Source organism: Anomaloglossus baeobatrachus, chromosome 7 (genome assembly GCF_048569485.1).
Source record: "Anomaloglossus baeobatrachus isolate aAnoBae1 chromosome 7, aAnoBae1.hap1, whole genome shotgun sequence".
Lineage (NCBI taxonomy): Eukaryota > Metazoa > Chordata > Amphibia > Anura > Aromobatidae > Anomaloglossus > Anomaloglossus baeobatrachus.
Window position 1 is genome coordinate 296,241,386 of NC_134359.1, and position 15,868 is coordinate 296,257,253.

General features: G+C 39.6%; 1 protein-coding gene across 1 annotated transcript; it reads right to left on the reverse strand.

Moving 5' to 3' along the window:
• Positions 1-305: 305 nt before the first annotated feature.
• ATP2A1 (ATPase sarcoplasmic/endoplasmic reticulum Ca2+ transporting 1) lies at positions 306-14,693 on the reverse strand. Its single transcript, XM_075318485.1, has 22 exons — positions 14,332-14,693; positions 11,571-11,588; positions 11,339-11,421; positions 8,539-8,643; positions 7,864-8,002; positions 6,960-7,040; positions 6,799-6,884; positions 6,413-6,710; positions 6,159-6,325; positions 5,791-5,879; positions 5,197-5,299; positions 4,189-4,320; positions 3,471-3,596; positions 2,920-3,138; positions 2,444-2,779; positions 2,111-2,331; positions 1,769-1,971; positions 1,575-1,660; positions 1,266-1,399; positions 1,054-1,171; positions 800-917; positions 306-346 (listed from the first exon to the last, which is right to left on the reverse strand). The coding sequence occupies exons 1-22, from the start codon at positions 14,447-14,449 to the stop codon at positions 342-344; spliced, it is 2,985 nt and encodes a 994-aa protein (XP_075174600.1). The 5' UTR covers positions 14,450-14,693; the 3' UTR covers positions 306-341.
• Positions 14,694-15,868: the final 1,175 nt, after the last annotated feature.

Consider the following 15,868-nt stretch of genomic DNA (forward strand, 5'->3'; position numbering starts at 1 on the left):
AGCCCATTTGCAGTCTCGGAAAAGTCTCTTTTATATGTTTTATAAAAGTCTCTTTTATATGTTAAAAGTTTTAAATGAAAGTGAAGTTACACTGCAGCTGGGGAATACAGGTTCGTGAGAAGGCACGTGTGCAATATTAGAGCGGGAACGGAGAATAGACGTGACAATCGATCAATGAGACACTCAGTACGGTGATTAGTCAGTTTTGCAGGTTGTGGTAGGAAAAGTTAATGAAAAAAATAAAGACAAAACAAAAAAGCACGATGAAGATGAAATGTATCAACACATGCAAGAGGGGGGGATACCTGTTATACAGGAACAGGGAAGTTGTGAGGAAAGGATTATGCTATGGGAAAGGATAAAAAAAATACCGGTTTAATGTGACATAATCATGAATTCAAAAGAAGGTGATTATTAGTAAAACTGCATTCGGTCCGTGTGTCATACAACGATACATCTCCACTATATTCTGATTTATATGCCGAAGTTTATGAAGTCATCAAAAACTATAGACATCTTGGATTCACATAAGCAATCCTGTGCCCATATTCACTGTATACTGTGATTATAAGGTAGGTATTAATATTATCATTGTTAAATCCAGATGTCTTGAGACAATAGCTGCCATAATGATTATATCAAGGTCATCACATAGAGGATGAAGAGAAGGACAGCATACTTGCTCCATATTCCAATGTTACTTTTGATCGGTAAATTTGCTATAGACAGTATAAACAAATCCTCATGTAGTTGATTTCTGTAAATGATCTCCGGTGGTAAAACATGAGCTAATTCTTACCTTCAAGGTAGTTACGGGCAACAAATTTGAGAAGTTCATCCAATAGGATGACAGGGAAAGAAATCTTCAGGACAACTAACCACTTAGTAACATCCAGAGGTGTCAACTTGAAGATCATCTGCAGGACAAAAAGTGGGAGTATGTCAGGATAGAAAAGCATAACTAACACATTTATTTCCCATTTGCTGAATACAAGATGTCAGCATGAGTATGTTTTTCCATGTAGTCGGTATATTTTAGTTTACGTTACTCACTGGTAGAGGATCAACGTAAAGGATCAGGAAGTGGAGGGACATGGAGAGGCAGATGGAGCCCAGCAGCCAGATGTTCACCCATGGTGGCATCCTGATCAGAGACTGGTTCTCTGAAAGACTATTGGTAAAAAAAAAAATAAATAAGTATACAAGTGATAGTGTAACAGGAGTACACAAGAATACAATACAAAATAAGTGTGATATGGACTTGCCTGTTCAGAGCATTGCACATCTCAATGGTGACCAACACGGACAAAGCCATGGTCATGGGAACTGGAGACTCAAAGATTTCACATTCATGGCCTTCAAAGTCTGGATTGTCTTCTGTGCACTGCATAAAGTGGCTCTAAGAAAGGAAGAGTAAGACACAAAGATGAAATGATGGAGAATAGCAAACTGGGACAGAAGACAACACCATTCTGGTGTTGATATGAGTTGGTAACTATGGCTGAAATAGAGACGAATATATCATGTTGAATATGATGGTAATAAAGATCAAGAAATGGAGAACAGATGCTTACCAACTGGTAGAAAGACACCAAAGGTCCATCTTCAGCACACATGAACCACCAAGCAGCAGCACCTACAGTTGCAGCACCCACATAGCCTGCAAGGAATAAACTTGGCTTGTAGTTAATTGCTAAATGTTGATGAATTCTGTGACAAAATATAAAGTAAGGCTGTTTTCATCAATGCTAAATATTTGAGAAATCACCTCCAATGGCCATGTAACGGAAGAAGAGCCATCCACTGATGAGGGGTTCCTTGGGGCTACGGGGTGGTCTGTCCATGATGTCCAGATCAGGGGGATTGAAGCCAAGAGCTGTAGCAGGCAGACCATCAGTGACCAGGTTGACCCAGAGCAATTGTACGGGGATCAAAGCCTCAGGCAGACCCAAAGCAGCAGTCAGGAAGATACTGCGTTATGAAGAGAGCATGTTGCTATCAGTTTATGCCTTCCAATAACCAAGTAAACAATGATTAAATATTATTTCTGACTGTCTAAACACTGCAAAAACAAAACAGGTCTCTAACAATAAAGACATCTTAAACTCACCAAACGACCTCTCCTACATTGGAGGAAATGAGGTAGCGGATAAATTGTTTCATGTTGTTGTAAATAGCACGACCCTCTTCTACTGCAGACACAATGGTGGAGAAGTTGTCATCAGCCAACACCATTTCAGAGGCTGTCTTAGCTACAGCGGTACCGGAACCCATAGCAATACCAATCTCAGCTTTCTTAAGAGCAGGGGCATCATTTACACCATCACCAGTCTGTTGGAAGTTACAAAAAAAAGTGTCAACTAGAGTGGAATCAAGGAAAGATGGAATAATAGAAGTATGTGTAGTCATAAATAATATCTCCTACGTGACTAATTTCACCCACCATAGCTGTGATTTCATCAAAGGACTGCAGGAACTCAACAATCTTGGATTTGTGAGTTGGCTCGACTCTGGCAAAGCAGGAAGCACGTTTGCAGGCATCTCTTTGTTCTGCTGGTGGCAGATCATCAAATTCACGACCAGTGAAGGCACGTCCCGATACATCATCATCCTCACCAAAGATGCCAATACGACGACAGATGGCAATAGCTGTGCCCTTGTTATCACCAGTGATCATGATGACACGGATACCAGCTTCACGGCAAAGTTGGATTGAGCCCATGACTTCCTTACGAGGTGGGTCCAGCATACCCACGCAACCGACAAATGTCAAGTCAGTCTGTGGAAGAATAAACATACCATAATCTTAGTGATTAATACTTAATGGTAACAATAAAACTTGGATTATTACTGATTATGAATAAGACAGTAATGAAATTACGTCTATCAGTAGTGCAGCTGTTGCTCTTAGCAAATTACCTCATAGTCGACAAACTTAGTGGCGTCATCGAGAACCATGTCTTCTCTTTTTGGTGGGGTGTCTCTTGTAGCAAGAGCCAAACAACGCAGGGTGTCTCTACCTGTGCCCCACTCTTTGATTACAGTCATGATCTTATCCTTGATGGCAGAGGTGAAAGGTACACGTGTTGTGCCCACACGCACATAGTTGCAACGGTCAATGACACCCTCTGGGGCACCCTGTTTGTGTTTGGGAATAGAAGTATGAAAATTAAATCTCCAATGATTATTCCGGGCCTTACCTAATACACAGTACGGTAGTGAGCTAACTCTAGTTCTGTGTATAGTTTTGCGTTTACCCAGGTTGTTGCTTCTGTATTTAGAATTCTAGCGCAAAGTTATTTGGACAAATTTATTAAAATATTTCACCACCCCCCAAAAAAAAAAATGACCATAGGTACCATTCTCGGCAATATTTTGTAATTCAGAAATTGGCGTGGCCAACTGTAGTTGTAATTCACACCAAATTTAATTAACTTTATAAACCTGCCCCGATATATCCCTGTTCTTACCTTCACAAACATCTTGTTACCAACTGCAGCACGGGAAGCTTTGGCAGGTGTGCAATAGACGGACATGGACTTTCTGTCACGGGAGAACTCCAGGGTGAATTCTTTCTTCATCAGTTGTTTAATAACCTGCAAAAATTGTCATGTTTTTAGATTTTTGGGATGTTACAGGGGAGGGGGGGGAGGTGTCTTCTCAGTTTTGAAGCAAGTAATTTGCTAGAGAGGTTTTTTTTTTTATAAAATAGACATTTGTTGTAGTTCATGTCTCAAAAGCTTTTTATCATTCATAGACCACAGAAAACTTGAACTTAGTGTCGTATGTTAAGATTCAGAGATACGGTTCTAAGTTGTGGTACTTAATATCGCAATGGCATGTATTTGGGATAGTTTGTTTCATGGGACCGTTACGGAGAGCATTGCTGGAAGAGAGTTAGGTTTCTTGTACATGACGAGTACACGGCAGGTGTGTGATATACAGCGTTCTTGATACTCCACTGCCAGCTTGCTGAGTGCTACATAATTAGATTTTCTATAATGGTAGAAGACAAGCAGCTGGGGTTGTATGTCACCACGGGCAGTGATTCTGGGAAAGTAGAAGGTTATTTCTTCATGTGTTAAAGAAACATGATAAAATGTAGATTCAAGTTCTCCAGGGTTATAAATATATTGTGTAGTGTATCTTACAACTTTGGTAAAACAGGGTATGTCTTCCAGGACTTACAGAGTTGCAGGCATTGGCACGCTCTACTTTAGACAGACTCTTCACTTCAGTGTTAAATACATTCATCTTCTCAACAAGGGTGGTCAGGGCAGTCTCAGTGGCTTCTCCGACCTTCTCAAACACTCCTTTGGACTAATGCGCAAAAAAAACAAAATAAAAAAAAACCTTTTGGTTTTACTGTTCATTTATAGTAGTTTATATACATCCTTCTATCACTTTAAGTGTTAATGTAAGATTTTTTTTTTTTTTTTTAAAAAAAACCTCTAGCCTAAATGCAGCAATAGTAACATGTGCATTGTGTTTTCTTCTGTCATTTTAATTAAAGAGGATGTCCCCTACTTTTACGCTGATTGCCTATCCTTAGGATAGATCATCAATGACTGATCCACTGGGGTCCGACACCCCGCACCCCCGTCGATGAGCTGTTCTCGGTCACAGCAGCAGGTAGCCGAATATGCCCAGTTCCAGAACTGGACTGTCTTCTGATAGTGGCCGGGTACTGTACATTCGCCTCTCATTCATATCAATAGGAGGCGGATGTGCAGTACCCGGCCGCAGCCGCTATCAGAAAACGGGACTACTCCAGAACTGAGCATTTCCAGCTGCCACTGCCAGGACCGGGAACAGTTGAACGGCTGGGGTGCGGGGTATCGGACCCAGGCCGATCAGTCATTGATGACCTATCCTAAGGATAGGCTATCAATGTAAAAGTAGTAAACAACTAGTTTACATCAGTGTCAAATTATAAGTTCATTGGCTTTTGCATGATTGCGACTTGCACTGGAAATAGGGATCATGCAAATACCATTAGCAGTAGAAAGTGAAAAATAAAAAAACAATAGAATGAAAATAATAATGATGATGATGAACTGCTTCATTGTAGTGGAAAGGGAATTAATAGTTTTATTATTACCAAATCTTTTAGCTCATGCAATAAGTGTTAGTTAAAAAAAAAAAAATCCAAGCCACATTCTTCGAAAGGAAAATTCTAATTATCTGCGCGTTTACCTCGTTGAAGTCAAGAGAAGAGTCATTGCAAAGTGCACAGATTGTGGCCAATTCCACTAGCCCATCATACTGGCCTGCCTTCACAGTCTTATCACTCTTCATACTGAGGTGACCCCACAGAGAAAGACAAGGTGTAGGTGGAGATGAGAAGGAAGAGTAGTTTATGGAAAAAGTGAAAGAGAAGTACAATCACATGCGGAAATGAAGATAGTAGCAGTGATTGAGAAAAGGCAAATTATAAAGACAAGACAAAGGCAGTGGATAACGTATGGGGAAAAGAGGTTGAGTGAATAGAAAACCGATATTGGCCATTTGTACAGATGCGTATTACTGGCCCATTTTTAAACTTGTGCTCTCTATAATTCTGTCTGATCAGATTATTACTCTTCACAGTCCAGGACACTTAAACATTATATGGGTCCAAAAATGAGTCTCGAATATGCTTCTGGCCATCCACTGATCATCAGTTAAGTAATGAATGGTATTGGGAATTGACCGGAAACTTTAGTGAAGGTTCTGTTTTGCCACATATTAGGGCTTCTACACAGCTATTTTAGGTAGTTAGCGACAAAATTTGAGACTATTTAAACTTACACCTCTCCTTCAGGGGCATAGGTGGATCCACTGATGGTGAACTCATTCAGGGAACAGACATCAGCCTCAACTTTATCAATGACAAACATCTGCAGGAAACAAAAAAATATTTTATTTAAAGATGTATTATGGACCTGGCATCAAATTTCTTAGTTATTTCTGATCATCTTAATATTAGGCAGAAAAACTTTAAAAAAGGATTATACTACTACTCTGATGTGGGTTTTTAGCATAAATACATCAGCCTCATCAGGTGTAAGAGATCTATTTAAAAGTGTATGCCGTTTGTATTAAACAAAAAAAAATTGCTGTAATTGAAGTAGTTACTGCCCTTTCTTCTTAGTTAATAGCCTACAATATAATCGTACCCTGCAGACAGACATCTGGTTGGTGGTCAGAGTACCAGTCTTATCAGAGCAGATGACTGATGTGCAACCAAGGGTTTCCACAGAGGGCAAGCTTCTGACAATAGCATTCTTCTTGGCCATACGTCTTGTACCCAAGGCCAGACAAGTGGTGATTACAGCGGGGAGACCTGTAGGCATAAGAAGAGATTAGACAATCTGTGGAGAACAGACTATGGTGGCATTACCTTTTACCAGCAGTAGTATGTGAAACTAACCTTCAGGAATAGCAGCTACAGCCAGAGCCACGGCAATCTTGAAGTAATAAATGGCTCCTTTGATCCAAGAGCCACCATGGATGGGGTCATTGAAGTGTCCAATGTTGATCAGCCATACAGCAACACAGATGAGGGAAATAACTTTGGACAGCTGCTCTCCAAACTCATCAAGTTTCTGCTGAAGTGGGGTCTTCTCTTGTTCTGTGGCTGCCATCTCATCACGAATCTTACCAATTTCAGTGTTGGGTCCAGTGGCAATGACAACACCGATAGCCTTTCCAGCTCCTACATTGGTACCCTAGGTAGGATCAAAAAGAAATGTAAAAATGGCTAATAGACAAAAACAAAACAGAACAAAATAGATATTGAACACTAGAAATACATACGGAGAACAGCATGTTTTTCTTGTCCTGATTGACAGCTCTGGGGTCAGGAACAGCTTCTGTGTGTTTGATGACAGAAACGGACTCTCCTGTTGGAAACACAAATGTTGGGTTAGGGATCCATAAAATAATTTCAGCTTATAGTGGAAAGGGGTTCAACATACCTGTCAGGATAGACTGGTCAATACGCAGGGTGGTGGACTTGATACTGACGAGTCTGATGTCAGCTGGGACTTTGTCACCAACTAGGAATAAAAGAAAGGCATCAATATAAGCAGCATTAATCTGACTTGTTTCTACAGAACTACATTGTGTGCATTCATAATTCTGAGCTGTCATCTATTTTGCACCTATTATATTACAATAGAAGGTGTTTATCTATCAAATATTCAATTTATTGTCTTGGTGGAAAATGTATTGCATACTCCAGAGCAGATTATACATTATATACTACAAAAAAAACACCCGGTCCAGAAGATATTGATTACTAATAGAGATGAGCAAACCCGAGGTTCGGTGTTTGTACCATCCACAAACTTTATGGGTTTAGAGTTCGGATGCTTTAGGTATGCAAACCACTGGACAGAGACCCAACTGCCCAATTGTTGACTTCCATTGGGGTTCACGTCAAGCCCAGGTCTCAAACCAAACTTTCTCTAAAGTCCGACTGAACCCGTCGAACTGAACTTCTACGGGTCTGCTCATCTTTAATAACTAATAAAAAAAAAAGCGTCATATGGCTTCAAAATAAATTGTTGAATATATGTTATTAATATGGTGTAATGATGATGAAAAGCCTGAATGTACTATTTACAACAGTCTTTTTTTTCGTTACTACTTATTGTGCACGAGCCATTTGTGAAGTAGTCTCAGCGTGGAAACAAGAGGATTCGGAACTTTGGTTAAAATCCTCCACAGTCCCGTTAGACAGTTCATCCCACTATTTCAATTGCTATATATGACGGTGGATTTTAGGAGCTTATAGCTAAAATATGGTAAAGGGGTTTGGGAAGGAAGACAATGGGAAGAGTTGCCATCTGTATAGTTATCAGCGCCGCAATAACTCACCTGCTACCTCCACAATATCACCAGGCACGATCTCTCTTGCCTTGATTCTTTGTACCGATTTTCTGTCACTGCGGTAAACTTTTCCCATCTCGGGCTCATATTCCTTAAGAGCTTCAATAGCATCTTCAGCATTTCTTTCCTATAATACAAACAAAACTTCCTTAGGGATTTCTTACCTAGCAGCAAACTTACTGCTGAAATTTTAATATTGCATTATAATTTTACACTGTATTTGGGTTCATATTGAGACTGGTATACACCAGTACAGATTGCAATATCCGAACTGGCCATAGGTTTCCCCACCCAAACTCAACAGTCTGATATATGTCTATTCCTACAAAGGCATGACATTTGCTAAGTTTGGGTCAGGAGACCTGTGGATTGAATTTTGGAGCTGTGAAACTGGCCTCAAAGGAGCAAGTCTGCTTTATTAAACACCCTGGGTTATTAGCTAATCAGACGATGATTATCTCCTACTAAATATCACTAATGTAGTCTTGGTATACTATTTATAGTCTTAAAATCTTAGAATCGACTTTCAAGAATTCCAGCAAAGGAAACTATTTAAATGATTTTAAAATGATTTAACGATTTAAAACAAAACCATTTTGGGCTGTAATTGATTTAATACACAAGTAGAGATGTCTGGGTATTTGTTAAGTACGACAATCTTACCTGCCACACTCCTACAACGGCGTTAGCGATGAGGATCAACAGGATGACAAAGGGCTCTACGAAAGCTGTGATTGTCTCTTCACCTTCTTCAAACCAGGCCAGCACCTGTAATCAACACATCGTTAGCATCCTCAAGAGCAGATTAGATTTATATCTTTATTATTTAGATTTGTAGCGAAATATTTGATGAAACAACTGAATTTGATTTTAAAAATCTTATAGACAAAAAAAGAAAAAACATATCAGCTCACCAATATAGGTCACAGCAATATACAGTCCATGAAAAGATGGCCGGAAAAAGCCGGGCCAGTGTCTCCGGCAATGAAATGCAAAAAAACTAGAAACATTTGAGCACCATAAAAGCTAGAAATGTCAATAACATTTTTTTTAAACTCTATAAATGAATAATAAAGGGGCGAAAAACTGGAAAAAAAGAGGAGGTACGGTACATAGTCTTATTCATAGGTGAATATGGACATGGATGACTATGGATGAGTACATAGTCGTCTGAAACGCAAAAAGTTATTTGATACCCCCTCCTCCTTTTTCTTCTGTTTTTGTCCCCTTTACTTTATTCAAATTTTTTGGAGTTTAAATGAATGTTATTCACATTTTTATTTTTTCTGGTGCTGGAAATTTTTCATTTTTTAAAAAATCATGTTCTTGTGTTGATTATTTGCATATTCTCCTTTTTTTTTAACAATTTCATGCTGTGGTTGACAGGTCCTATGTTCAGATTTTCACCTTACTTGTACAACTGTTGTTGTTTTTAATGTTAGTGTTGCATTGAAAACTATTTCTAAATTTTAACTTTATCCTCATTGTACCCGCATAGTTTTGTCATAGAGGTGCTGAGACTTTGAATGGTAAAATGAATAAGCAAAAATGCTGCTTCGCTCAAAGGCTTAAGATTGAGTTGCTATTGAGCCCAAATTCCTTATCTGAGGAGGGCAGTGATCAACTGAGCGCTTCTCTATCATTTCAGTGATGGTGGCAATCTCAGCAGCAGACCCTTAGCAATCAAAACTCAGGACACCTCTCTGTGACCTGTCAAAGTGCAGTTACCCTTTAAAACCCATATTTCATATTTTACGGGGACATTGGAAATTTTGATGCCCTGCTATCAGACGTTTATATTGGTTTTTAGCTTTGAAGGAAACTGCTACGGCGAGTAATCCTTCATATGTCTCGTATAATTATTTACTCAGCTCTTTCAGACTGTAAACCATAAAGATCAGTTCCTTTGTAAGGCTATAAATGTGCTACCTTTTTGTTTTGCACCACAGTTTTGCCTGTCTAGGTCAGTGTACAGGACTTCTGAGTAGAGCTGTGTCACAGCAGAACCCTCGTCATTATAAACAGCATCTTAAATTACATTAGAGTAGATTTACAGCTATTTTATGGGGCCCTCCCATACTTCATGCAGCTGTTGTGCTTGCAAAACACATAGCCACCCGGGCCTGTCACTCAGAGCGGCAAGGAACACCCTCTGTCTCCCCTGACCTCCCTTCTCTTGTTGGGCCTCCTCCTGCGCTCTCACAGCAGCTGTCTGACACTTGAGCTGGCCACTGGCTGGATCGAGTTATCTTCAAGACAAATTTAACCTGCAGAATGTGCCGCTCATTGGGAAAAGAAAAGGTCAGGGTTAGAGCCCAGTTAACCCCTTCACTGGTCCATATCATGTGTTCTCAAAACCAGCCAGTTCTATGCTTCTTTGCAATATACTTAGTAATATGCAAAAATTAAGAAGAATCCAGGTATATACATACATATATATAATGTGATGTAAACTGTCTGACTTATACCATACAAGGAGTGCTGCGAAATGATATTTATGTACGCTGTGCTATAGAATGCTGAAGTGGTGTCTACTAGTTATAAGGAAATAGAAAGATTTAAGACTCCAAACAATGATTGGCTTAGTATACGTGCCAATGTATGTGGTGATAGACGCCATTCAGGCTCTGGATTTTCCTTTGTTGTAACCACTTACAAGAGCCGTACGTACGGCTAAGTGACTGCGTGATAAGGAGACCGTGCGGGGCACGCTCACAGGAGCTGGATTTCATCTGGTAGCAAGTGATAAGTATTTTTTCACCTCGGAGTGGTTTTCCTTACAGATAACATATGTTTCATGCACTCAAAATTGCGATAATAGGAAGATTTTTAATAGCAATCAAAAAAAATTGACGTTTCGGGGACATATAACTGACCTTTATCAGAATATGAACTGAGTGCTGAATGTAGTAAGGAATCATAAAAAACAGCAACATATGTCCTCCATATTCTAATGATGTTCAGTTATATGTGACTGAAATGTCAAAAATGTTTTTGATTGCTATTAAAAATCTTCCTATTATCACAGTTTTGAGTGCCAAGGGTATTTTTGTGACAATATATCGACTGGACCCTTTCTCGAGCACCATACTTCAATTACAAGCGAAGTGACGTATTTATTTTTCCATTACTATATCTTTTAGGATCATTGTCCTGCAAGTTATATATATAGCATAATATATATATATATATCTATATATATATATATATATATATATATATATATATATATATATATATATAAAAATACAAAAAAATACAGAGAACACTTAAACAAGGATGTGGTATTTTGGTGTTCCCTTTATTTTTTGAGCAATTTATATATATATACATATATATATATATATATATATATATATATATTTATATAGTCTGTTAAAGTAGGTCTAAAAGAGTACAACAGAGAACTCTTCTGTTGTGGGCTGTTACCATTATTTCTGCCATTTTTTGAGCTTCTACTTACAAAAGATATGATGGCGGCCAGCAGCAAAATTCGGACAAGCAGATCTTCAAACTGTTCTGCGACCAGTTCCCAGAGGGATTTTCCTGTAGCAAGGAGACAAGTTTATGTCAGCCATGCATGCTGCAGAACTATTGGCAGACTTTACCATTTGTTGCCACAGGTGAAATCAGCAGATGCCGTTATTTCCACCACCCATTACCATTATTGTAAGATATTCAGTAAAACAGCTTACCCTCTTCAGCTGGGAGCTCTGGTCCATGAAAACAGCAGGAATAGAGAGAAATAGAAAAAAAAACAGAATAATCAGTGCCGATTCTTACTATTATCAGGGTACATCAATGCATACACCAAGCTTATATTTGCATTTATTCATGTGTACTGGTAATATTTGCACATTCATGTTTGTTGATTCAAGTTTTCAGGCCTCTGCCAATGTGTACCTATAAGTTATCCTAGAAAACCAGTATCTACTGGCAAAAGTTTGCCCCCCCCATCAGTAGAACTAAGTTGAGACACCTCATCAAATGATCATTTTAGACGTGATTTTGCGAAGTGAGAAATTAGGGGCAACATGAGCCTAAATGCTTTGTAACAGAGGTACTGATTGAGGACGAAGCAAATGTGTAGTCAAATGACCATGTTGATGATGTGTGTGAGACAGGCCATCCTGGGGGTTATGTGACAGCTTTATAAATCCTCCTGTCAGATTGTGTCACGCAGATAATATGTGTGATCCTCCTGCAACGGGAACAGAATGCTCTCGGACATGAATCTCTGGATCTTGCACCACCCTGTGATGTGGGCCAACATACTGCTGCGCGAGCCCTCATGTGCCCTTTAACCTACTCGCTTCCAGAAAGAATACAGCGGAGTTTATAAACCTCCTAATACTTATTATATCCCTTATTGGCTTAGAAAATAACTTTTAACTTGCGATCAAAAGGATTACATAGTGTTGTAAACCGCCTCATACTTAAATCATTTAATGGCTTAGAAGATAACTTTTAATTATTTTCATTTTCACATCCAAAGGATAAAAAGAAAAGATTGTTTAGATAGCCAGAAGCTGAGGATAAAACTTGTAATATACTGTCCTTCGCTCTACAAGAGAAGCAAAAAGATTTTACCCATGGTTGTAACTTTATATATAATTCAACGTACGTCTGGAGCTTTATTTAGCCTTCCGACTATAGTATTTCCTGCCGGCTACCAATATGTCTATATATAGAGATGCATGACTTATTATGAAAGTATTTTGGGGCACACTGTCTGACATTGAGATTGGGAAGACTAGGAAGGATCTTGTCTCTCAGCAGTTTGGTGCCTGGGACTCTCTTGAAGGACACAAGTGAGATGGCTGTATAAGGAGAGTGACATCATGAGCTGGATCCATTGCCCCAATACAAAAATACTTCGCTCTGCCATGTGAGAAGCCTTCTAGGTTACAATGTATAGTGTTCGATATACTGCAACACTTATGTGTCCCCTTGCAGATCATTATGGAGATACCGGGTATATGTTTAATGTCATTCTTGTACTTTACATGACAGCTAATATGCACAGCATGTGCAGTATGCAGAGCTATACATAACACTTGGCATATGTTCCTCCTCGTACATCTATATGTCAATATGACACTAGCAGCTGTCATCTGATTATTCACGTAAAAACTAAAACACACTAATAAATGTAAATCTGCGCACTTGTACATTCACCAGCCAACAGACCTCACTGTTGGCTATTCTGTTCTGCCGGCTCATGTAGCTTTGATTACAAGAATGTGACATTTACAAAGATCCCCTCGTCGTCCCTCAGGACTAGTAAAAGATAATCATAGCAACTCTGTAATAGCTCTGTAAGGGAAGCCTGTTTTGTATGTGCAGGGATGTAGTGTAGAGTTGTATACAGATAAAGTCACCACTATATATATATCTCATTTATAAACCTTACTAATACAGAACTAAGAAGCACCATGTACAAGATAGGATATTGAGAGACGTAACTCCCCTCCTGGTCTACTGCAGACAACAGTCTGTCATTCATAGTAGGGCGACAAGAGGCACAGAACAGATGTCCTCAACTTCACAGGCATTTCAATGCAAAGTACATCACTTAGACTTCTAAAAGTAAGATCTGCAGATACGTCTCAGCTCTCAGGGCCATGGATTCAGTCTACAGATGACCAGGCATGTCTACAACCCAGACTACCCAACTCTAATTTAGGCATATATCCTTTATATCTACGAGTGTCCTGACCATATATGATATTCAGCAGCTTACACTTTAGTATATCAATAATATAATACTTAATAAATCATTACATTTTTTTTATAATCGACTACCAAAGATAAAATAACACTCGGAATAATTTTATCATATTGTCTTGGAAATCATATTTCTTGATTAATAACTTCCTACTTGTATTAATTAATAGGATTTAGTACGACGTGATATGACGAATGAGAGGGAATGTTCAACAACAGTAACTTGGCATAACCGCCATTGCCAAGTTTGCGTTTTGCACGGTGTTTTTACAATTACTGATTGTATTTCTGCTATCTTGGTGGTGTCTGTTCTAGACATGTGACGTGTTACAAAGTTGGTCAGAGAACATTTGTAACATAAGTTGGGAAACGTGCTGTAATAGTATCAGTTGAAGTAACTTTGTGTATTCTAAAACAATATAGATGCAATACTTGACAGATTTCTATCAATATAGTCCCATTGAAGCGCAGACTGCTTTATGTACCTGCTACACCTCTATCCCCAGTTACCATCAACATCATGAAGTTTTTATATAGATGGAAAAAACTAAAAAGTTTTATTAGTTCGGGGAGTGTCGCTTTCCCTGCTGTCACATTAGCCCTGTACAAGAAGTTGGGAAATGTTCTGTAATAGTATCAGTTGAAGTAAGTTTGTATATTCTAAAACAATAGCGTTGCAATACTTGACAGATTTCTATCGAGACATTATGAATATAAAAGGTGACATACCATTGGGTCCAAACTTGTCAAAGTTCTTCTTGACTTGATCAAGTGACAGACCTGTGTTTTCATTGACCCCAAAATAGGCGAGGCATTCCTCTGTGTTTTTGGTGTGTGCGTCCTGCATCCTTCCCTTTCAGCCCTGCCACAAAGGGCTCACCTTGTCCTTAAGAGAAAGTGGTCTGTTTCCCCCCACCTCTTGTGGTTGACAGTCTTTAATGGGCAGGTCTCCCCTTTTCTGCAGTTGAGTATTGCAGACGATTCTCCCTTAAGAGCCGGCCCGTGGCTCAACAGCTCATCTCCTGCTCTGTCCTTAGCAGGAGACTGGATCACCCTCAACCCTGGACCCCACACAGAAGCTGTCAGAGAGAACCTTTTCTGGAGAGGTGCTTATAAGAGGGTTAGGAAGCCCACACCCCTATCTTGCAATTCGATTGGTCAGGGATAGGACTGATGTCAGTTCATGCATTATCACCCTGTCCAGCCCTTTACAGAAAGGAGACCCTCTTTGGTTTTTTGTTTTTGCTGACTTGATATGAGCTTTGTAGGCGTTTCACACAGACACACTCACACACACACGAACCTGTCACTCAAAATCCAGGACAAGCTTGTAAGAGAACCCAGTGGTGTCCCTCCCTCAGATCTCATCCTGGCAAGCTCTTGCCTTTCCCCTTCCACTAAACCCATTCAAGTTATTTCTGTCACCTGTCCATAATTGTTATATATATTCGGACAACGACTACACACTCGCTGCTTGTCACTTACATAACCGTCCTTGCTTTTATCTTTTATTACTCTTGTAAATACCTTTAATTGTTTCAGCTCGTTTCCTCTCCTTGAAAAAGATTTATGTCCTCCACACGGTCATATTTTATGGGTTATTATTTCAAGATAATTTTACCATTTGGTCTTTTATTATTCTTCATTTTAAGTGTTACCATACAGTTAATACTAATTCATCTACTAATTGAAGTCTATAATGTTTTATTTTTTTGTTTTTGCAAACCCAATTTACTCATATTATTCGTTACACAATTCCAAGGCATTCTCTTTTTACTGCGTAGGGAATTTTTAAGCACATTTTTTAAATCTGAGCCCTCCCATGTAGCTGCATCCCACAGACCAGCTACACCCATCCAGAGCTTTTTGAGGCCTTGTAGTTCACTGACTTAATTCAAGAGATCTGCTGTAAAACATCAATTTTAGATAAACGTTTCACACTTAGGGGTACTTTGCACGCTGCAACATCGCAAGCTGATGCTGCGATGACGAGCGCGATAGTCCCTGCCCCCGTCGCAGCAGCGATATCTTGTGATTGCTGCCGTAGCGAACATTGTCGCTACGGCAGCTTCACACGCACTTACCTGCCCTGCGACGTCGCTCTGGCCGGCGACCCGCCTCCTTATTAAGGGGGCGGGTCATGCGTCGTCATTGCGACGTCACATGGCATGTGGCCAATAGAAGCGGAGGGGCGGAGATGAGCGGGACATAAACATCCCGCCCCCCTCCTTCCTTCCGCAGAGCCGACATTAGACGCGGTGACGGA

What these genes read in the sequence shown, in the direction of transcription:
- ATP2A1 (XM_075318485.1), bottom strand. Translation starts at nt 14,449, where the DNA reads ATGCAGGACGCACACACCAAAAACACAGAGGAATGCCTCGCCTATTTT. An exon ending in TGGTGTCTTTCTACCAGTTG is followed by an intron (nt 1,400 to 1,574) that starts GTAAGCATCTGT and finishes TTCCTTTCTTAG; the next exon opens with AGCCACTTTATGCAGTGCAC. An exon ending in ATGTGCAATGCTCTGAACAG is followed by an intron (nt 1,172 to 1,265) that starts GCAAGTCCATAT and finishes TTTTACCAATAG; the next exon opens with TCTTTCAGAGAACCAGTCTC.